This window comes from Vicia villosa, linkage group LG4, assembly GCF_029867415.1.
Source record: "Vicia villosa cultivar HV-30 ecotype Madison, WI linkage group LG4, Vvil1.0, whole genome shotgun sequence".
NCBI classification, from domain to species: domain Eukaryota; kingdom Viridiplantae; phylum Streptophyta; class Magnoliopsida; order Fabales; family Fabaceae; genus Vicia; species Vicia villosa.
Genome location: NC_081183.1, coordinates 173,548,846 through 173,574,107, shown reverse-complemented (window position 1 = coordinate 173,574,107; position 25,262 = coordinate 173,548,846). Strand labels below are relative to the sequence as shown.

General features: G+C 30.3%; 2 protein-coding genes across 2 annotated transcripts; one reads left to right on the top strand and one right to left on the bottom strand.

Moving 5' to 3' along the window:
- The first annotated feature begins 4,838 nt into the window (after window positions 1-4,838).
- LOC131598335 (uncharacterized) lies at window positions 4,839-10,458 on the top strand. The gene is made up of 10 exons (XM_058870950.1): window positions 4,839-5,358; window positions 6,018-6,227; window positions 6,346-6,515; window positions 6,615-6,879; window positions 7,142-7,394; window positions 8,707-8,963; window positions 9,192-9,401; window positions 9,506-9,675; window positions 9,806-10,070; window positions 10,163-10,458. The coding sequence occupies exons 1-10, from the start codon at window positions 5,097-5,099 to the stop codon at window positions 10,423-10,425; spliced, it is 2,325 nt and encodes a 774-aa protein (XP_058726933.1). The 5' UTR covers window positions 4,839-5,096; the 3' UTR covers window positions 10,426-10,458.
- A 7,486-nt stretch (window positions 10,459-17,944) lies between these two features.
- On the bottom strand, window positions 17,945-24,857 carry LOC131595992 (long chain acyl-CoA synthetase 9, chloroplastic-like). Its single transcript, XM_058868533.1, has 11 exons — window positions 24,228-24,857; window positions 22,180-22,260; window positions 21,751-22,014; window positions 21,488-21,619; window positions 21,183-21,356; window positions 20,628-20,857; window positions 20,148-20,265; window positions 19,384-19,515; window positions 19,018-19,152; window positions 18,484-18,690; window positions 17,945-18,333 (listed from the first exon to the last, which is right to left on the bottom strand). The coding sequence occupies exons 1-11, from the start codon at window positions 24,666-24,668 to the stop codon at window positions 18,166-18,168; spliced, it is 2,082 nt and encodes a 693-aa protein (XP_058724516.1). The 5' UTR covers window positions 24,669-24,857; the 3' UTR covers window positions 17,945-18,165.
- Between the last annotated feature and the right edge of the window lie 405 nt (window positions 24,858-25,262).

Sequence of the window (25,262 nt, the reverse complement as noted above, 5' to 3'; positions counted from 1 at the left end):
AAAATATATAGTCCAATTGTCATCTTACAAGCTGAGATGTTTTCATCAAAAGTTATTTTATTGTGCTTATCATGGATATGTTTTAAGCTATTTCTTTCATATCATCCTTACACTTCAATAAACATTCATTTATGCTCGTAGATAAGTCTAAATAACTCGTTCACAAGACCATTTAAACATAGTTTGAATCATTTCTTAGGGTGTGATATTGACTGAAGAGATAAGAAATATGAAGCAATTACGAGTTTTGAATACTGAAGCAAACACCAGAAAAAAAGAGAGTCTAACGGTTAAATGGATTATTAGAAGTCACAAATATTGGTTATGAGGTAAGTGAGATAAACATATTAGTATTCTAATACTATTGCATAACATGGTGAAAAGAGCATCCTTCTTCCGTGGATGCTTCTACTTTCTACAATGAATTTGCACAATATTCCCAGTTTTATCAAACCCTGCAAAATAAGTTGAAACCCCTACACGGAATGATATATTTTTTAGCACATTTCTTTTTGCTTCATTATAACCGATTATGTAAAAATTAAATTCTGGTGACACTGACATGTCTGTGTTAGTAGTAAGACCAACTGAATTTAGAAGGGAGTTGGATTTGATCAATCTTAGGAAGTAGAATACATTTTAATTTTTTCCCCCATATATTTGTGAATATAAATTATGGGAGTTAAAGGAAAGAAGAATTGGCTTTGCATTGCAACTTTCACTTCATCAAAGAAGAGCGCATCTAAGATTCTAATTTTGGAATCAATGTCTTAAATCTTGATTTATAATTAATAACTAGTAACAAACCTATGCGTTCGTACGGGTTCTGGTACGAGACTCACATTTGTTTCAGATGTATATTTATTAATAGAAAAATGTCTGGTACCGTGAAAAATTTAATAATTAAATTAATAATTACTTTTAACTCCCATAATTTTTCTTTTCTTGTAAATACATTAAATGATATTTGGCAGTACATAAAATTTTTTTATATCGTAAATTCTAAAAACTTTGGTAAACAAAAAAAACAAAAAATTCTAAAAACTTTAACACTTCTTCAAAATCCAAAGTTCCAAAAATTTTGCACTCCACAGATCTTGTACTATCAATACCTTCAAATTTCAAATTGTTTTGTATTTTGAATTTTAGACTTGAAAATCTAAAGTCTAGAACACACAATTTTAAGTGAAAATACTCTTATTTCTATTTTCAACTATGATGGAATGTGAAGAATCCTCGACATGTTATTGTAAATATTTTTAATAGTAAACTTAAATGTAACTAGCCAATTTTTTCCCCTAGTTAGGGGTGGAAATAGGCTAGATTAGACTAAACTTTATAAAGTCTGAGTCTGACTTACGATAAATTTAAAAGGTTTGACCTGTGATTCTTTTTTGGCATGACCTGAAAGCCTATTTTTTATTATAGTTTTCAATTAATCCATATTGTGCATATATAGGCCGTCCAATTTAGTGCTAGCAACTCTCTTTTCAACACTCATTTTTTTATTGGTTGAAACATGTGTGAGTCCCTTACTTTGGAAATGGATCCCACATAAAGTGGTGGGACCTACACATGTTTCAACCAATAAAAAAGTGAGTGTTTGAGAGAGTGTTAAAAAAAGAGTGTTGCTAGTCATTCTCATATATATATATATATATATATATATATATATATATATATATATATATATATATATATATATATATATATATATATATATATATATATATATATATATATATATATATATATATATATACTAGTACTTCTACCCGTGGATGCACGGGACAAAATGTGGATATATATTATATTTTTATGTAAAAATATAAATGTATGAAAATAATAAAAATATTTTTTTATATATTATAAAACAAAAAAGTATATTCCACTGATACAATAAAAACATGAAACATAAATTATCCTTCTCAAAAGAGATAATTATCGTACATTTTCCTTCATTATTGTACTTTAAAATTGCAACTTATATTAAGAGACAATTATCGTACATTTTTCTCCATTATTGTACTTTAAAATTGCAACTTATATTCTACATTAAGCAATAGGATATTAGATATTGGAAATAGTATATCTAATAATAGGTATGACATGATGGAATTAGAACCTAAACCAATGAATTTCAATTTACTTGTCTTCAATAGTAACACAAAAAATAATATGTGGATTTCAATAATAATAATATTCAGTTATTTTAAAATGTAAAATAGATTTCATTAAGCTGCAAATAAAATAAACTATGTTGATTACAATTTAGCAGTTTGCAAAAGTAGCCCATCTTATTATCTTATTATATTTTTAGTTACTCTAAATAAAGAATAAAAGAACATATTTTGCATAAAAAAAATAACACCACAAACAGAAAATAAAATAAAAACATAAAAAAAACTTACATGTGAGTGATAGAATAAATTTGATTAAGAAAGTGTCTGTCTAGTAGAATTCTTTGTCCTGCTCAATTCTAACAATTGCGCAAATTACAAAATTAGAGAAGGGAACACACTTTTAAAAGTATAATTTATTGAGAAGCTCAAAAGATAACAATTCCATCATTAATAATAGCACATCATTACAATTTCATCCTGCAGATAAAAAATCCATCGAAAAAGCAAAGTCACTTAATATCATATCATATACATATCAGTATAAGATAATAATATATAATATGCATTGGAATTAGAAATCTTGGAAAATAAATTTCAAGCAAGATACATTGATACGGTTTAATTGCATCGGTTCAGTCGCCTCTATCAAACCGCAATGCTAAATAACCGGTATTAAAATCAAAAAACCGGATTTTAATCTGACAAAATCGAGAATGACAGTTTTCCTTCTAAGAGATAGAACCATTTTTTACATTTGATCCAATTTTTTTAAGGGTGGTCATTACAATAGTTTGTGGTGGAATGAACCAACACAATTTATTTATCTTAGCACAATTTATTTTCTCACATGCACAATTATATGTTGTAATTTCAAAAATTACATAAAAATAATTTAAAATTATTGATAACTACGAATAAATGTCAAGATATAAATACAACTTAAATTTATCATTTATAAAGAAATATTTTAAAATATATTGAAAACATCTATAGCAATATATTCGACACGATTTCTTTAAATTATAATAATTATAAATAACAATTTAATAGAGTTTACCGTGCATCGCACGGGTAGACGTCTAGTTAGGTTAAGAATATCAAAATTTTAAATTATTACTTACATTAAATATATAATATTTTTTTAAATCAAAGTTTTTTTTAAAATATGTTGTTAAAAATAATTAAGTGATTTTAAATATTCAGCTATTTATAAAATATAATTTAAGAGAAGGAATATAGAATATAAATTAAATCGTAATTTTAAATATTGAGCTATTTATAAAATATAAATGAAATATAAATGGTTGAGATAGGAATATAAAAAAGGAAATAATAAAAAATAATAATATAATAAATTAAACTGATGAAATAGATTTTTAATTATTATAATTTAATGGGATAAAAAATTTATTTACTAATCAATTAATCAATTTAATAATAATGAATTGATATGTCAATTTTTTTAAGAGGTGAACGTGGGTTAAAGAAAATGAGTATAAGTGATTGAGATAAAAAATGGAACATAGAATGAGAGTGTAAGTAGTTGAGATAAAAAAGAAATATGGAAGTTATCAAAAAAAAAAAAAGGAATATGGATAATAGAATGGCTCCTTGAGAACGGTTCACAATTTATTATAATTTATAATTGTAATTAGTAACTAAATCACATTTATTGGAAAGAGAATGAGTGGTTGAGAAAAAAAAGGAAATACATGAACAAACGTGTTCTTGTTTTTTTCAATAAATGTGGTTGAGATAAAAAAAATATTGCAAATATTAAGTAAATAGGTTTAGGAGGGAATTAATTGCATTTAGGCGCTTAAAATAGTACATAGTATTGTGTTTTAATATATTAAGGATATATATATATATATATATATATATATATATATATATATATATATATATATATATATATATATATATATATATATATATATATATATATATATATATATATATATATATATATATATATATATATATATATATATATATATATATATATATATATATTTTCTTCTAATATACATGTAAATATAGGACGGACTATTTAGTCTATTTTTAATATACATGAAAATATAGGCCGATCTATAAGGTTTGATACACTTTTTAATAACTTAAGCCTGGTCTATTTTATTAAATAGGTTTTTAAAAAAGCCTAAGCATGAAATTTTTTAAAATAAATCTGACCTAACCTTATACAGATTAGGCCATAGACCTTTGTAGGCCGACCTGATCTATTCTCACCCTTACCCCGATCGACCAATTCAACATCTCATCTAATATAATAATAATAATTTTTTTTTTTCTTTTCTTGTAAATCCTTTTAATAGTAGACTTAAATGTAACTAACCAATCTTTTCCCCTCACGGTAATAAAAAACTTTTTCTACTTAAATACTAAGAATATTTAATTTATGTTATATTATATTATATTTCATGCATTAGAGATAGACTCCACCTAATTAAACACAAACAATTTATTTATTTGTTTATTAAAACAGTCTCTAAAATCACCTTCTTAATTAATATCTCAAACCCACTAATAACATGGCAAAGATTTTATTCATTTTTAGAAAATGGACAAATTTATGACTATAGTTTCAAAACTATATATTATTTACACACAGAATGGAGGAAATGAAAAAAAAAATGTATAGTGAATTTTTTTTAACCCCTAATTACATGTGATCACATTTGAGCCACATTGGATTATAATACTACCTCACCTTTCAAGTCTCGACCTCTCAATGTACACCTCTCACTCGTCTAAGGTTTGCATGAGAAATCTAACATTAGAACATAATTGCGATAGATATAAGATTACTTGCATGGCAGAAACCTCTTTACCGACATCGACAACAACAATTTCATATACATATGTACATAAATTCTTTTATCTATAAATTCAAGGTTTTGATGACCATATTATGATCATATGATAACTTGATAGGCTCCTTTATGCTTCATTATGAAATTCATGGCACAAATTCAGTTTCCTAGTCACATGTCACTTGCGTCTTTGGTTATGGTTATTTTGTTTACAACTACTTCTCCAATATTTGCTACAAAGGATTGTAATTTTCCCGCCATCTTCAACTTTGGTGCTTCAAACTCGGATACAGGTGGTCTGGCGGCCGCCTTTGAAGCACCAGGGTTTCCATTTGGAATCACTTATTTTAATAGATCAACCGGAAGATATTCGGATGGCCGAATCATTCTTGATTTCATAGGTAATAATGCACTATACTTTAGTTATTACATTTTTTATCGATGGAAGATGAATACTCCCTTGTCTTTTTCATTCATTTATATGTTTTTTTTACTAAGAAATATGTTACATGCATAATGTGTAACAACAAGACCTGAAGAATAACTCAGAGTGCCTTAGTTTTTCATAGAGTATTTCTAGGCAAAAAATGACATAATAGATTTACCGAAAGCATTAGATGATGCGGTAAGAATGATATCGTGAACATAAAGCAAAATATATGCTACGATAAATAGGTATGTGCATGACCCAATTCAACTTGTAGACCCATCTGAAGTCAATGGTTTCAGGTTGGCCTCATCCTTGTATCACATCAAGTCAAGACGGGTTCAGATTGATCCTAGGATTACCCGACGCATCTTACTATCATGAATGCATGTAACCCGAAGCCTTCTTTCGCCCACACAAATCAAAATTTTCAACAAATAATTAGCGTCACAAGTAAAAATGTAATTATCAATTACATTACTCACTATTGAAAAAAAAATACATTTTAATTATGTTGAAATTTTTTTTTAAATTGGTTTTACTATCAATTTAAAAAACATAGTTATAATTGCTTTATATTTAATTATTTATGAAGTATTAACTTATAAATTTGATGTTATTTTGTTATTTCAGCACAGAACTTCGGACTTCCATATCTCAGTGCATATCTTAATTCTTTGGGGTCCAACTTCACACATGGTGCAAACTTTGCATCATTTGCATCAACAATCAAAGTTCCTGATAGTATTATACCTCACGGAAAATTTAGTCCTTTCTGCTTTACAGTTCAATGCATTCAGTTCAAAAACTTTATACTCAAAACAAAACTCATTAGAGATCAAGGTAAATAATGAAAATTTCCATTGATTTTTTTGTTTTTCTACTGGCGTTTTTCAATGATATTAATATTAATTGAGAACACAATATTTTTCTCATATATGGATTTTTTTTTTTTGGCTAGGAGGTGTATTTTCAACGTTGATTCCTAAAGAAGATTATTTTTCAAAAGCCTTATACACATTTGATATTGGTCAAAATGATCTTACTGCTGTTATTCTTGGTAATATAAATATACAACAAGTCAATGCTACTATACCTGATATAGTAAGCAAATTCATTGAGAATATCAAAGTAGGTGAACACCCTTATTTCTAAGAAAATTCATATATAATTAATTTTTTTTATTTCTCATTTCTTGTTCTAAATAAATGAAAGTTGTTTCTATTGTAGATCATATACAATTTAGGGGCTAGGTCATTTTGGATACACAACACAGGACCAATTGGATGTCTTCCTTTAATTTTATCTAGTTTTCCATCCTCTATAAAAGATGGATATGGTTGTGCAAAGCTATACAATGAAGTATCTCAATATTTCAATTTAAAGTTGAAGGAAGATTTAACTCAACTTCGCAATGATCTCCCTCTTGCTGCAATCACATATGTAGATACTTACTCTGCTAAGTACTCTCTTTTTCAAAATCCAAAAAAATATGGTGAGTCAAATCAAAATAATACCTATAAATATTGCAGTTTCATTTTTAGTCTCTCATGAGTTTTGGCAACGGTTTTAACTGATTTTGGCAACGGTTTTTTCGTAAAAATCGTTGCTTAAAAACCGGGAGGGACTAAAAATAAAAACGACAATATTTATAGGGACCAAAAGTTTATTTAATTATTATTATTATTATTATTATTATTATTATTTATACAATAATATTTATATATTATTAATTTGAATACTTCATTAACATGTAGGATTTGAGTTTCCACTTGTGGCATGTTGTGGCAATGGAGGAAAGTACAACTTTAATAGTCGTGGTAGCTGTGGACAAGTCATGAATGGTACACAAAAAGTTATAGGTTCATGTTTAAGCCCATCTACTAGAATCATATGGGATGGTGTCCATTACACAGAGGCAGCTAACAAAGTTATCTTTGATCAAATCTCTACCGGAGCTTTTACGGATCCTCCAATTCCTCTTAATATGTCATGTTACAGAAATCCCACGTGAAGTAAATGAGCTTTTTTGTATATAAAAATAAGACGAGGCATATCATCAATTTAATTATAATTTGATCATGGTAGAAGTTGAATAAAATTCTTTATCTTTGTTGCTTATAAGAAATTCCACTTTCAATAATGATATCAAGAAAGCAATTTAGGATTCGAGTTAGATTATATCGAGCTCTTATATTATAGGTTTAATGGTCCAAGTTCTTTATAACAATCAAGTAATTTTTTCTACGTTGTGTTCGAATAAATTACAAGGATTACAAGATGAAAAAGCATTAGAAATACAATGAACAATAACAAGAATTGAAAGATAAACAAGTATATATTTTAATAATAAGGAAAAACACTAATCATTTTCATCATTATATCTAGTTGATATTGATATTCTTTGTGTGCAAAAAAAATCTTTTTCAAATTCTTGACCGTTTGATAGACATTTTTTAATTTACAACTTCCTTCAAATGTCTTGAGATCAAACTTAAACAAATGCAAATGCGTGATACCAAAATTGAAGGTGCATAAATGGGGACAAGTCATAAATGGACCATATAAAGTGAAGGTGCAATCACAACCTACAAAGTGTAAGCACAATAATAACCACACAAAAATGACACTACTGAATTTTTAGTGATGGAGAAAATTTTTTGATATACCAAAAATTTCAAAAATTCAGTAAAAACACATCGGATTTTTAATGTCACTATCAGATTTATTTGCATTTGAGAGAAAAGTTTGCAAGAATTTGAGTAAGGTGAAAAAATAAGAGGGATATTTTTTATGTTATCAAAATGTTTGGAGGTGTCAATTAGAGGGTACAATTGAAAGATAAAAAGTAAAATTGTATTGGAAACTAAAAGTGACACTTATTTTAGAACAAATAATTTTTACAAGTGTGACATTTATTTTGGGATCGAGAGAGTATAATTTTTTATTTTTTATAATGTTATTTAAAAAAAATTAAATAGGAGTTTGAAAAATAAATAAATAAAAAGTTAGCTTAATTGTCTTCTCATAAAATAAAAACTATTTTAAGTAATTCATATTATGCTACGACATTTTTTAAAGAGAAAGTTTTTTAAAAAATTAAATAAAAAAATATTTTGAATTACTTATATAAAAATTAATTGTTAAAGTTCCTACTCCTGGTCAAATCAAAAAGGATAATCTTCTAATTCATTTTGAATTCTCGATTAACTTGGTAGTATTAATCCTTTTTAATAACTTTTTTTTAATAATTTTAATAATCATAATCTCTATAAATTGAAGTTTTTAATAAGCATGGTATGATCGTATAATAACTCAATAGGTTCATGGCACTATTTGATTTTCTTAGTCACATCCCTCTTGGGTCTTTGATTATGGTTATTTTATGTACAAATAGTGTTCCAATATTTGCCGCAAAGGATTGTGATTTTCCTGCAATCTTCAACTTTGGTGCTTCAAACGCTGATACGGGTGGTTATGCTGCTGCCTTTCAAGCACTGCCGTTGCCATATGGAGAGACTTATTTTAATAGATCAACCGGAAGATATTCGGATGGTCGAATCATTCTTGATTTTATAGGTAATCTTGTTTTCTTTCTTTATAGATGCTTTATTTTGCTAATCACTTTTAGATAATGGTCATAGACAAAGAGACTTTATTTAGTAAAATGAGCACTTTTACTATTTTTGATATTGTAAAAAAATATATATAGTCAAATGAAATTTATTAAAGTTGTAGATTTTTTTTAAAAGTATTTATAAAGAATTTTATTTCTCATTTTAATAAGAATTATTTGTGTAATTTTAGCACAAAGCTTTCGACTTCCCTATCTAAGTCCATATCTAAATTCGCTCGAGTCCAACTTCACACACGGTGCAAACTTTGCAACAGCAGGATCAACAATCAGAATTCTTAATAGTATTTTTCCTAAAGGAATATTTAGTCCATTTTCCCTTGTAATTCAATACAATCAATTCAAAGACTTTATACCCAAAACAGAATTCATCAGGGATCAAGGTAAATTAAGAATTTTTATTGATTTTCTGTTTTCAATGATTTTAAATTCAATTAAGGACAACTTTGAATTTTTTTTCAGTTTAACTTTAAACTGTTCTTGTCAGGAGGTGTATTTGCAACGTTGATTCCCAAAAAAGAATATTTTTCCAAAGCCTTATACACATTTGATATTGGTCAAAACGATTTGACGGCTGGATTTTTTGCTAATGCGACTATACAACAATTCAATGTTACTATACCTGATATAGTAAACAACTTCATAGAGAATATCAAGGTAGTCGATTTTAGAATTTTGACTATTGATACTATATCTTTTCAAAACTAATTATATTTTCTTGCAAACTTATAATTTGTCAATTTCTTAATTTCTTGTTTTAAAGTGATGAAATTTGTTGGTGATGTAGAACATATACAATTTAGGAGCTAGATCGTTTTGGATACACAACACTGGACCAATTGGTTGTCTTCCTTTAATTTTGGCTAATTTTCCATTTGCTATAAAAGATAGATATGGTTGTGCAAAGCAATACAATGAAGTATCTCAGTATTTCAATTTAAAGTTGAAGGAAGCCTTAGCCCAACTTCGCAGGGATCTTCCTCTTGCTGCAATCACATATGTAGATATCTACACTCCCAAACTATCTCTTTTTCAAAATCCAAAAAAATATGGTGAGCCTAATCAAGATGTAATATTACTACAAATTCAAAATTATGTATAATAATGTATATAAATTTTTAACTTGAAAGCTTCGTTGATGTAGGGTTTGAGCTTCCACTTGTGGCATGTTGTGGCAATGGAGGAAAGTATAACTATGACATTCGTGCTAGTTGTGGAAAAACCATAAACATTAATGGTACAAAAACATTTGTTGGTTCATGTGAAAGACCATCTACTAGAATCATATGGGATGGTACCCATTACACGGAGGCAGCTAACAAAATTGTATTTGATCAAATTGCTACTGGAACTTTCACAGATCCTCCCATTCCCTTAAATATGGCATGCTACAGAAACTCCACTTGAAGTCAATGATGACATTTGTATATTAAAAATAAGGAAAACCCTATTATCAATTATAAAACAAGTATATTTTACATATTGAATCAATTAAATTAAAAAATTAGGTTAAATAAGTTTTTTTTTTCTATCAATAACCTATATTTTAATTTTAGTCTTTATAATTTTTTTTAAATAATAGTCTTCCTAAAATTTTTGACCTACAATTTTAGTCTCTCCCGTCTACTTTCTCCATTGAAAGCTGACGTGGTAGAGATATAGTGACAAATATATTGAAGCGTGTTAGATTGCAGGATTACAAATCTCCTTAAAATAACTAAAACAAATATAAATGCAATGCAAGAGGTATTAAAAAATCAATGATTCTTGTATTATGCCTTTGACTGCAATTGAAAGAGAAAAAGAAGAAGATGACACCATTAGTATCACCAAAGCTCAGTCTCATGATATACTTACATCATGCCTTTTACTCTCTTTTGATCAACACAAACACACCTCCACCAACAACAATACTGCATTCAATTTCATCAGTACGTATTCCTTTGACATTATTTTTGTAGTGGTTCAGTTTCTTTATTTGTAATCAACAATCACTATTCTCAACTAGTAACAAACCCGTGTGTTCGCACGGGTTCTGATACGAGACGCGCAGTTGTTTCAGATGTATATTTTTTAATAGAAAAAATGTATATGAAAAGTAATTAACATTTTGATCAGTAATTTCATGTTACCGTTAACATTCAATATGTTAATAAATATCTTCATGTTCCCGTTAATATTCAATATTGTGATCAATAACTTCAGATTCCCGTTAATATTCAATATTGTGATCAGTAACTTCATCTTCCCGTTAATATTCAATATTTGTATCACTAACTTCAGATTCCCGTTAATATTCAATATTGTGTGATCAGTAACTTCATGTTTCCGTTAATATTCAATATTTAATCAGTAATTTCGGGTTCTCGTTAATATTAAGTATTGTGATCAGTAACTTCATGTTACCGTTAATATTCACTATTTTGATCAATAAATGCATGTTCCCTTTAATATTCAATATTTTAATCAGTAACTTCAGTTTCCCATTAATATTCAATATTGTGTTCAGTAACTTCATGTTCCCGTTAATATTCAATACAAATAATCAGTAATTTCATATTCCCGTTAATATGCAATATCTTGATCAGTAACTTTATGTTCCCGTTAATATTTACTATTTCGATCAATAACTTCATGTTCCCGTTAATATTCAATATTTTAATCAGTAACTTCAAGTTCCCGTTAAAATTCAATATTGTGATCAGTAACTTCATGTTCCCGTTAATATTCGATACAAATAATCAGTAACTTTAGGTTCCCGTTAATATACAATAATGTGATCAGTAATTTCAGGTTCCCGTTAATATGCAATATTGTGATCAGTAACTCCATGTTTCCGTTAATATTCACTATTTTGATCAGTAACTTCATGTTCCCGTTAATATTAAATATTTTAATCAGTAACTTCAGGTTCCCTTTAATATTCAATATTGTGATCAGTAACTTCGTGTTTCCGTTAATATACAATACAAATAATCAATAACTTCATGTTCCCGTTAATATGCAATATTGTGATAAATAACATCAGGTTTCCGTTAATATGCAAAGATAAATGTTTTTAAGTGTGAAAAATTATTCAATATTTGAATCAATAGTAAAGTTGTCTCCGCTTATAACAATAATATATTTTTGTATATGAAAATATTTTAATAAACAATATGTTTTTTCTCGTTTATAAATATCATTTTTGTTTTGACATTATTTTTAAAAATATTTGAATCAATAATAAAGTTGTTGTCGTATATAAAAATATTTTAAACAATAATGTATTTTTGCCCTTATATAAATATTATTTTATTTTTTTACTACATTAGAAATAATGTATCATACATGTTCTGTCTTACATTTTGATAAAAAAAGTTTATTCAACAAAATTCGCTCACACACAAACCCACTATTTTCTAACATGCCGCCCTATACTTTCTTATCCATCCAATTATCAAATTTCACCATTAAAAAAGATTTTAAAATACTTGCTTATCCTAAAATGTTGTAATTAAAAAAACTTAATAAAAAATATTTTGAATAAAAAATAATATTTAAATATTTAATGTTGTAAGAAAAATAATATTTTATATTAATGACTAATCCAACTCATAATATCTTTCATTATCACAAAAAATATTATATGATTAATACATAGATTAATTAATTAATATTAATATAATTTTAGAGCCAATAAGCAAGATAATAGAAATTTAACTTTATGCTCCAAAATCAAAAGAAAAGAGGAGATCTACGTTTTATATACACCTACAACAAAAAGAGGAAATCTAACTTTATTCTCCAAAATCAAAAAAAAAAAAAAAAGTAGAAGATGTAATCAAGAAAGTAGTGATTTGAAAGGAAAAGTGTGAAGTTGGAAAAAGGGATGTGGTTATCAAGACCAAAACCAAAGAGTCACTTTATTTTGTTGAATGCATCGTGTTAATTCTTTATTTTGTTGATTAGCATTAATTGTAACAAATCCGTGCATACGCATAGGTTTTGATTTGGTACCCGCATTTATTTACAGTATATATTTATTTTAAATAGAAGGTTAAAAAAGAAAAAAAATATTTAAATCAATAATAAATTTTTTTCGTATATAAAATATTTAAATAAATAATTTTTTTTCTGTATATCATTTTTGGATCATAAATATCATCTTTCATATAAAAAAATTTTAAATTATGTCAATATTCCAAAATAGGGAGATGAATTGAAAAAGTTCATAAGTCAAGTCTCATATTGTGTGTTAGTTGGAAAAACTCCTTAGTCTCACATTGCTTAGATTAGAAATCGTGGCTAGTTTACTTCATTATATAAGGAAGTAACTTGTTTCATTCTAAAACACACCAAAAATTTATTTTGAGTTTTTCCTTTCTCACTCTCATAACTCTGCGTATTTCGAATTGTCGAAGCACCAACTTCTCCCCCTTTCTTTCTACTCATTGAATTTTTCGAGTACTTTCTTGAATTCTCCTAAGAGAATAATGTTAATTTTTCCACGTTTGAGTTGAGAAATTATCAAGTATAATTTTTTTTGGATTCTCCTTAGAGAATTATTGAAATTTCTCTTGGTTTGAGAAATTACTACGACTGATCGTTATACAAGATACTAAGGTGATATTTATACCATATTTGAATGGTCTTAGTACCATCTAAGGGTGTATTTCTAGACCGATTATCTACTGTGCAAGTAGTAATCGTATAGTATATAACTTGGTTGTTTTATCCTGGAGGCATCGTGGTTATTAAGAGCTGCTTGCATAATTTTGGCAGTACCGCAAAACGTCTTAAAGAAAGCGTACTGTTTCGCGACTCGACTCGATAATTTCTTCTGTGGCAAACTTGTTAAAACCGTGATTCAATAGCTGATTAGCATTAACTAGTAACAAACTCGTGCATACGCACATGTTCTGGTTTGGTACGCGCATTTGTTTACATTATATATTTATTTTAAATAGAAGGTTGAAAAAGAAAAAAATATTTAAATCAATAATAGATTTTTTTGTATATAAAATATTTAAATAAATAAATCATTTTTCGTATATCATTTTTGGAACATAAATACCATCTTTCGTATATAAAAATATTTAAATTAGTAATAGATTTTTTCCTGTATACAAATATTATTTATGTTTAGGTATCATTTAGAAAAATATTTGGATCAATAGTAAATTTTCGTATATAAAAATATTTAAATCAATAATAGATTTTTTTCCGTATACAATTTTTTAATCAAATTTTTTCGGATTACAAATATCATTTTTCATAGAGGATTAGGGCGAATGGGACGCGGTCGGCCACGCAAATTGGCGGAACGCACTCCACCGACGGTGGTTCATGTTTTCACACCATCGTCTTCATCACTCACAGGCAGCAACAACAACACACAAAGGAAACTAGATACGACGGAGAGTTCAACAGAGATACCGAGTCTCGAAGCAATTGTGGAAGAGGAAATACTGATTGTAACAGCAGCACCAGCATCGATGGTGGAAGAAGTGATACCAGATCAGCCTCTACCATGGGTGGAGATCATCAAAGGTAATCGAATCCCTTCGAATGGAATAGAAATTTCGTATACAGCTCCTAATATTGTTAATGGGGAAGTGGATGTTAGTATCGAGACTCGAGATATTAAATCTGAAATTCAGTATTGGGAGAATGCTCTAGTGATGTATGTCATAGGGGAAGATTTATCCATGAATGTTGTTAGGAAATTTATGATTAACATGTGGAATTTTGTATCTCTACCAGAGTTGTATTACAATAATGAGGGATATTTCATTATTAGGTTTAATTCGAAGAGTGATAGGGATATGGCTTTGATGAGAGTACCATATACCATCCATAGGAAACCTATGTTTCTCCATGAATGGAAACTTGACTTCACGATGAAAGATGATATGATCAGAAGTCTTCCTCTATGGGCTATTCTTCCACAGTTACCTCTGGTGTATTGGGGAGGAAAAATCATAAGGAAGATAGCTAGTGCTTTAGGGAAATCACTTATGATTGATGAGTGTACTGCTAAAAAACTGATAGTATCCTATGCTAGAGTTCTTATTGAGATAGATGTCATAAGAGAACTTAAGAAGCACATCAACATCCGTGGACCAAGTGGAGAACTTATCAAGCGGGGGGTTGAATATGAGTGGAGACCACCATTTTGCACTAAGTGTAATAAGGTGGGACATGAATGCAAGGAAATTATCAAAAAAGGGCCTGATAAGATTGAAAGAAGGTAGGAGCCTAAACCAGGGCAGCAAGTTAATGAGAATTATGAAGTAAATATTGCTGAGCAGGAGCAACCAATAGAGGAAGCACCAAATGAGGCCCATATAGAATGGATAGAGGTGAAATCTTCAATCAAAGGCAAGGGGGTGGATACAGGAATTGGTAGCTTAACAGTGGCATGTCAGAATGGATTTGCTCTTCTAGGAGGAGGAATTAACCTAGGAGAGGCTGATAAAGTTTCATGATTGTGTGGAATGTGAGGGGCTTGAATAAAAGGGCAAGACATGTGGAGATTGCAGCCCATCTCTGGAAACATGAGGAGCATGATAATGGGAGAATATGGTTTGGCTGAAACTATAACACTATGGAGGTGGAGAAAATTGAAGCATCTGATCAACACTTACATTGCAAGGTGCTGGATACTCAAGGAAATTTTCAGTATTGGATAACTCTTATCTATGCACATAATCAACCGGATAGAAGGAAATGTCGTTGGAATAAGATACAAAGTTATACTCAGCAGTAGCCTTGGATAATCCTAGGATATTTCAATAATGTGATGAGAATTGGTGATAGAATAGGAGGCCACTCTGTCCAAAGCCATGAATTCAGTGACTTGGAGGAGATGATGGTTACCAGGGAGTTGTTTGAACATGATAGCTTGGGGAGTAGATATACTTAGTCTAATAAGCATAGTCAAGGGATGATCTACTCCAAGATAGATCATGTTATTTGTAATACAAACTGGTTTCTTAAGTTCCCCAATTGTGAAGTTGAATTCCTCAAAGCACACATTTCAGATCATACCCCAATCAAAGTACAACATACAAAGACTGAGGGCAGACATCAAATGCACAAGCAGTTCAAGTTCCTTAATTGTATTGTTGATCAGCCATAGTTTAGTCAGATTGTTCAGCATAATTGGTCCAGCAGTATGGTAGGGAAACCTCGGTATATTTTGTGGAATAAGTTGATGAGATTAAGACCAAATCTTAAGAAGCTTACTCATAAAGTTACTGATGGTGTGAAACAGATTCAGAATGCTATACAGAAGTTAGAGCAAGCAAAAAATATGTTGGCAACAGATCTATTCAACTAGGATTACATAGCTGAGGTGCAGCATTGGACTAAAGAGGTTTTACACACAACTGACATGGAGGAACAGGTGTTAAGACAAAAAGCAAAAGTTACTTGGCTGCAACTAGTGGATGGAAATAACACTTATTTCCATGTTATAGTTAAAGGGGAGAACAAACAAATTGGTATCCAGGAATTGGAGGATAGTAATGGTCAAATTCTAACTAAACATGAAGAGATAGAAGCTGAGATTTTGAACTTCTATAAGGGTTTAGTTGGAACTGCAGCCACAAATTTAAGGCATGTGAACATTGTGGCATTAGGAAATGGGAACCAATTGGCTGAAGAGTTTAGACATGATTTAATCAAACAAGTTACTGACAAGGAGATATGGGAGGCTTTGCAAGGTGTGGGAGATAATAAGGCTCCCGGATGTGATGGATACTCTGCTAAGTTTTTCAAGGCAACTTGGAACACTACCAAGCATGATGTTTGTTTTGTTGTTAAGGATTTCTTTGAGAAGAAAAGGCTTCACCCTGCCTTTAACTGTGCTCTGATAACTTTGATTCCCAACTCCCCTTATGCTAAGAATATGAAGAATTTGAGGCCAATAGCTTGCTGCACCACTGTGTACAAGCTCATTTCCAAAATTCTGACTAGAAGACTTAGTCAATGCATTGGTACAGTTATACATTAAAGTTAGTCAGCCTTCATACCAGGAAAGGTTATCCATGATAACACCATCCTTGCTCATGAATTACTAAGAGGATATGGAAGGAAACACATATCATATGGATATCTAAAAGGCTTATGACACTGTTGAGTGGTAAGCCTTAGAAGATATTATGAGAGAATTGAATTTCCCTTCTACTTTCATTGACTGGGTAATGATATGTGTCAGAACTGTATCTTTCAAAATTTAAGTTTTTGTTTTAAAACTAAGACATTAACACCAATGGTTGCCTACCACCACTCTAACCACCGTCCACTACTACTCCGATCATGGTCGACTACCACTCCGACAATCAACAACCACCATTTTGACAACCATCAACCACCACTCTAAAACATTATTTAGGTATTTATATTTAATTTGGTTTAAAAAAAATAAAATATTGATGTTTATACTTTTTATGAGATTAATTGTTATGCAGTGTAATGCATCGAATTATTCATAGATATTATTTTATAAATAGTTAAAATAAAAATAAAATATTAGTAAAATTTTAATTATTAAAATAAAAGTTAAACACTAATAAAATTTCATATTTATCATTATTTTTAAAACATATCAAATAAATTTATTTTTATTACTTAATATTTAATTCATATTTTTGAAAATCTACTATTTTTTGCATGGATTTTCAAATTTATAAAATGCATTTGAATGAGATAATTAAACATTAAAAAAATAGAATTTTAAACAATTCAAAGTCGAGAATAATTTGAAAATTTTAATAGAATTATAACTTATAAGATCAGTTCAAGATTCACAATATATTTCGATAGAGTAATAAAAAAAATTCTAATTTTAAATTTTTAAGCAATATTAAAAAATAATAATTTTAGCAAACAAATAATAATTTAGTTTTGACAAAATACTTCATAAAATTTCTTTCACTTCAAAGATTTCTCAAATTTTATCATCCTAACAATGAAATTTACTCATAAGAATTTGAATTATTCTTTACAATTCCATTTCTTCAAAAAAAAAATTCTTAAAATTTAAATTACCTTCTACAACTATATCACTTCAAAATTTCTCTTATTCAAACATACTCCGACAGTTTTTCTCTTCTTTTCAATATATAAATAACAAGAAACTCAGCAAAATACCTAGTTAGCCTATGAAGAGTATAACTTCAGAAGTTCTTCCTGAAAAGCCTTTTTGACAGCCTCTCTCTTGAGCTTGAGAGCAGCAGTGACTAGGCCAGACTCAGGTGTCCATGGATCAGAAAGCAATTTTATTTTTGCTGGAATCTCAAGTTTTTGCAAACCAGCCTTCTTTGCCTCCTGCAAGTAGTTTCATAAATTACATGTTAGTACTCCCCTCAGATTCATATTTTAAAAATATATTTACTTTTTAGATCCATTGAATAACTTATAGACAGGATATTCTAAAAACAGAAATATGAATTTATAGTAATATGAAGGCGTATATACCTTTACTAGTGACGCATGCACCTCTTTCAAGCTTTCTTCTTTAGAGCAGAGTTCTGAAAAACTAAAATAAGGAATTCCTTGCTTTGAAGCCCATTCTTCCAATGTGGACTGAGAAGCCACAACAAGTGCCACACAGTAACTGTGGAAAGGATCAGCATGCAACATAATATTGTCCACATAGGGGCTGACAATAAGAGCTGCCTCAACCTGTATTTAATAAATTAGTTGTAGTGGAAATACACTATAGGAATCATTATTATTATCTTCAAAATTGTAAGGATTTGATATTTTAGTTTCTAGACTTTATGAAATATTAAAACCACCTAGCATTAGAGCTAGCTGCAACAAGAAGTCAAGAACTAAAAAAGAAATCGCCATTCATGATGAATGGATGGACCAATGATTTATGGTTCTGTCATTTCATGAATTTGGACCACTAAATAATCGGATTCATACTGTATCTAAGAACCAAAATGACTATTAATTTGAAATATAATTAAGAATGATGCATATTCTACAAATTAATGACCATACCTTTCCCAAAGAGACATACTCTCCATGCTGCAGTTTAACAATGTCCTTTTTCCGATCAATGATCTCAAGACAACCATCTAGATGAAACCTCCCTATGTCACCAGTGTAGAACCATCTCATTCCTTTTTCATCAACCTGGCCCCACCAAACAAATAATGATATATAGTGCACAAAATACAACATTCAGATTCACTAAGCATACTCATTCCAGCTATTTAGGTGGAAAATCACGAAAAAAAATTGTTGAATATACTATTTCCTATGATGAATGATCTTCATTGATGTTTATCTCACCTTATCAATAGAATTAACAGATATTTATCCTTTTTTTTCCTATCGCAATAAAAGATAAAAAAAAATGCTTACCTTGTATGATTCTTTTGTCTTTTCTTCATTCTTGAAGTACCCAAGAGTGACATTTGGACCGCCAATTACAATTTCACCCCGGGGCATTGGTGAGTCATTAGTCAAATACCCACCTTCAGGCCAGTCGATAAGCTGACAAAACAAATTGACATATATAAGATAATGGCAGGGAACAAAAGAAAGATAATCATTTAGGAAGGCATTTGTTTGGCCAATTCAATATATACTGTTATATGGGTTTGGATCTCATTCCAAAAGCTAACTAAAAGGATGAGGGTGGCCAAACACATTTATGCCTCCTACAACATGGGAATCTGAGCAATGTAGGATACCAGTACAACTTCAATATATACTGCAATGAAATTATCTACTATGATGATTGAGAAATGATATCCAGCTTTTTATTCATTTTAATTAAGATGCATTTGCAACAAAAGTTCTACACTTGCATCCAATGGTTTAAGATAAGACTCCTTTAAAGTTAAGCTACCAGGAGTGTACTAGAGGTGAAGGATTTAAGACATTAAATAGATGTAATCAAACAACCATGTTATCAAAAGGATTCCTTTGAAATGAGGAGTTATAAAGGTTGATTCGCTAACTGTTATAACTTGCACTTTATTCAACCAACCATTATAATTTGCACTATGTTCTCTAAAATGTATCCCTTGTTTAAAATAGCTAAATCCTTATTACACATAATAGATTAATTCACGTAAAAATATCCATAAAAAAGAAAAGTTGGTGTGGTGAATTATTATTACCTTAATGTATGAGCAAGGAAGAGGTGGTCCAACACGGCCAACAGATGTATCATCAAAATCAGAGAATGTCCCACCAGCACAAGTCTCTGTAAGACCATATCCTTGACCTATCGGAGCACTGGAAATGACTAAACAATATAAGCATCACAAATTATAGAAAAGAAAAAAATAATAAGTATAAATGGTGTGATTAGAGAATAAAATTCAGTAATATTTTCCTTTACAGAAGGAGGGAAATCTTTGGTGCAGTGATAGGATTGTTGCTTTTGACTATGTACTGACAAAAAAGTTTCAAAGTTTGTCATATCTATGCATGCTGTCTTTTATTAGTGCTTCTCATTGGAGAGGAAACCAAGGATGATTTTTTATTTTTTGACATGTTAGCATTTTGAGTAAATTTGTCTTTCGGGTCTATTCCAGCATGTGTTATTAAATTTTAATGTTGATTTCTTAAGTGTATATATTATTGACAAGACTGACCCAAGGCAGATATTGATGAACTGCTGAGTATCACCAGAAAGGGGAGCACCACCAGACAGTATAAAACGGATACGACCGCCTAGAATTGCTCGGACCTTTTTAAACACGAGAAAATTCCAGAGAGCCTTTTCCAAGCCCCAAGCTCCAAACCAGCTCCCATTAATAGCTTGCAACCTCCTCTCATAGGATAAATAAAACAACTTCTTTGGTAATCCACCTGCTGCGTTTACCTGCATTGGAGAGTCTCAGTCTAGCAGTACTAATTAAAGCAAGTGAGTCACAATTTTAATCTCTAAATATACATACAAAATGACAAGTTGGTTTTTAGATTTAAGCCATAATATAATTTAGTTCATATGTGATATCTAACTGTCACAAATCCTCTTCAACTTCACAGTCTAATTTGTTATTTCATAAATTTGGAGATCAAATTGCTCAACCCTATAGTCAAGGAACAAAATAGTTTGAAAGGAGGTTTGATGCAACTAGCTTACCAACACACACATGACGCATATGAGATGGGTGGGGTATTCACATGAGTTAAAATCAAAATACCTTCTTGAACACTCCATCGCGAACACGGTCCAGAATTGCTGGAACAGCAGCCATTAAAGTTGGCATCAACACTGTAGCATCCCCCTTTGTTCCTTTCTTTATCTTGCTTGATGTATCTGTTAGAGTCAAAGGAGATCCATATCCTATAGTAGCCCCAACAGCTGCCATCAAATTCTACAGTGAATTCAACTTTGTCAAAACACAAAAACACAAGAAAGTAGAAACAGAATGCAATGTTAAACACTTAAACTGAAACATTTATTGAACCTATTCACAAAAGTACGTTTATCTATCCCCTTGCATACCTCAGCTGCTAGTTCAAGGATATGAGCCATTGGCAAGTATGCTAGATATATATCCTTTTTCCCAAGTTTGGGAACAATTGTCTTCACAGCCGAGACCGTAGCTAAAACATTTCCATGTGTCATCATCACACCCTGTGCAAAACAAAATATAAAAGTAATCACCATTTTGGCATTCGAAATTGTAGACATGGGAGAATGTAATCCTCAAATTTGTAGAATGATAAATTTGTCATTGAAATTGAAGACCGTGAATGGGTTCAAACCTTAGGTAATCCGGTACTTCCACTTGTATACATAATAACTGCAACATCTGATGGAAGAGGTAAATCAGCATCAACCGGGTTTGCTTTACCGAGTTTCTTAACATCTGCAAAGGATATGATTGTCCAGCCATGTCCAACAGATGAGGCATCAGATGGGATATCATCATCCAAGCATATCACACGTTTCACTGAGTCAAGTTGTCCACTAATATGTACAAGTGTTTTCAATTCTTTCTTCCCACAAATTACTGTTGTAGCCTCTGTCTGAAAGAACAGAATTTGAGAGTGACTTCAGAGAGAAACAAAGCAGTAAAGAGTTCATAGTGGAATGAATAACATATTGGCTAATACATAAACATTTCAGTAAACCACAGTAGACAGTAAACAAGTTCTTTGAAGTAATTAAGAGACTAACGAAAAACAAATAACCTCATTTAGGGAGTGACATATAGCTTCCTCTCCCAATGATGCATACATAGTTACAACTGTCACATTTCGCCTGAAACAACCCTGAAGGAGAAAACATAAGTATAAAATGAAAGGAAGAAAAATGTGGAGGGATCAAATTATACACGAAGAGTTACACTCATTCAATAACATACAATTGGATAAATATTTTAATTTTTCAAAATCAACTGTTGGATTGAAACTTACTATTACATAGATCCTATACATTTTGCCATTAACTATAATTATATGCTATATCATCAAGATGTGTTAAAGTTAACTATATATACACAATTACACCACATTAGAGGAAATTTCAAAGGAGGGAGGAGACCATGGAGTTTTTAATTTTTAAATACATGTTTGTAAGCCGCACATGCTCAACACTTTCTCCTTGCTATTTTTATTGATGGGTTGGGCCAACATATGTCTCCAGTACTATTCTAAGATACCTCCTTATGATTCCTTTATTTTCTATTGATGAGGTTTGTCCTATTTGTCGTAAGGCGTGTTTGGATACATTTGGGGCACACGCGATTCATTGTAGGGAGCTTCCATGCTTCAAATATCGACTTGACCTTGTTAGGGATATCTTGTTTGATATATTTCGGCGGAATGTAGTATCAGTGAAGAAAGAGACACCTGTAAATTACTTGAATGATCCACATGAGAGACGATCTACGCTTAGGCCAGTAGGTATTCTATTGTGTATGGCTAGGTAGGAGGGAAACATGTTTGTGTGGACTTGACTGGAGTTTCTCCACTAGTGGGACTGAGGACGGAAGGTTTTACGGTTGGATAGGAAACTCTCTAAGCTGCTTCAAATAAAGTGGTCAAACATGAGAAAGCATGTTCCGACAATCAACACGCATTTATACCATTTGTTTTTGACACTATTGATTTTTTAATATTAGAAGCAGTTGAAGTTAATCTTTTACATTGAGTCCAAAGACTTATGAATAGCAATGTTGTATCTCCTATGTATATAAATATAGATTTTGAGAGGATTTGCTCTGCCATCCAAAAAAGAGAAGTGGCCGAGCTTGTTGCCCATTTACCTATGTTTCTCTCTGTATAAACTCATTCCAATTATTCAAGGGAATTAGAAAGTTGGATACATTTATTCAGCTATGAGAGGAGATATTTTGATGATGTAGTTGATAACATAAATCTTTATAATATTGTAAAATTAGATTGTCAGAAATTTAAAAACACTATTTTTTCTCTCTAAAAAATTAAACCAAATGAATTAACTTTAAAATAATTCCTTTTTTTTCTTCTTACAATGACATATTGCAACGGATGCTCTTCCATACACACCATTAATTGTCACACAATGTTGGTTATAACTACTCTATCTTTGGGAGCGTTTTTTCATGGATTAAAAACTTACTTCTCTAACAAGTTTCTCGGAAAGTAAGAATAGACATCTTAATCTCATATATGTTATATAAAATGTGTTTGGCTAATATTTATCACATTCTTAAAATTATTTGTAAAAGTAGAGTGATATATATATATATATATATATATATATATATATATATATATATATATATATATATATATATATATATATATATATATATATATATATATATATATATTAGTTAATACAATAATTAGAAAATTATATTGGTGAATTGTTATCTACCCAACACAAAAAGTTAGGTAGAGTTACCCTTAGTGTAAAATGCATTGAAAATAATTAAAAAGTGCGTTATTTAATAAATAATTAAAGATGATATAATTAAATGGTATTATATGATTGGTGGAAGATACACTGCTCTATTTTTTGTGATGGGTAGATAAGTTGTCCTCAATTATATTTTTTAATATATGTGTCAAAACTTTAAACAACTTAGAAAAAATCAATTGGTTTAATTGAGATGCATCTCAAAAAAGTTTTAGAGATGCATGCAATCATATATTTTGGTAATGCTTGTGCAGACAAATTAATTAAGAGTTAGATAACCTCAATTACATTAGGGAGTAGAGAAGAGGAATTGTAAATTTATAACAGTACCAACCTGAAGAGCAAGGAACCACTCTTCCCTGGTATCAGCAAAGATAGCCGCACGCTGTTCCCTCCCATGTCCCAACGCAGCCAATCCACTCCCAAAGCTACAAACAGCTTCAAACGCCTCCGCATACGACAGCCACTCATACTCTCCCAATTCAACCTTCTCGAATGTTCTACCATCACTACTCGTTTCCAATTCCTTCGATATAAGCAACCGCGTCCCAAGCAACAGTCCCTCCCCGTACTTCCTGCACGCTTCTTCAAACAGCTCCGCCAGCGTGCTCACTCCCTCCCATACCGTCTCCACCGGCGAATCGAATCGCTTGTTTCTAACTGTCACGCCGAGATCGGTTGTATCGGTGGGGACTCCGCGGCGTTTGGGGTGGTTGGAGCGGAAGATGAGAGTGGCGAGAACGGGGAGAATGACGCCGAAAATGTAGGGATTCATTGATGAGTTGAGTTGGTTACGGTGGTTGGTGGTGAGGTGAGGATCGAGGAGGAGGAGGTTATTTATTGTTAGAGAGTTTTACAGCTCACTCAGAGTTGGATTTGTCTTGTGCTGCTACTTCACTTGCTCATTTGATATTTTATCTTTAATCGTTAAATGATTGGTTAGGTTTACATAAGAATTATCTCCTGGTTCTATTTCGTTTTTTTTTTCTTGTTTGATTGCTGACTTTGGTTTGAATTAGGGGTGCTCGCGGTGCGGTTTGGGCGGTTTTGACGAAAAAAATCATCCGAACCGCAAGAGAAAAAATAGTGCGGTTTGGTTTGGTTCAGTTGGCTTTTAAAAAAAATCCGAACCAAACCAAACCAAACTAATGCGGTTTGGTTTGGTTTGGTTGGTTCGGTTTTTTACAAATATTTTATTGAGCCATACATATATATATATATATATATATATATATATATATATATATATATATATATGACAACATAATTTTATATTTAGACATTCATACACTAACAAATAACAACAAAACTCGTCATATTTTGACAACGATTTTCCATTTAATATGTAAAAATTAAATTAGACAAAAGT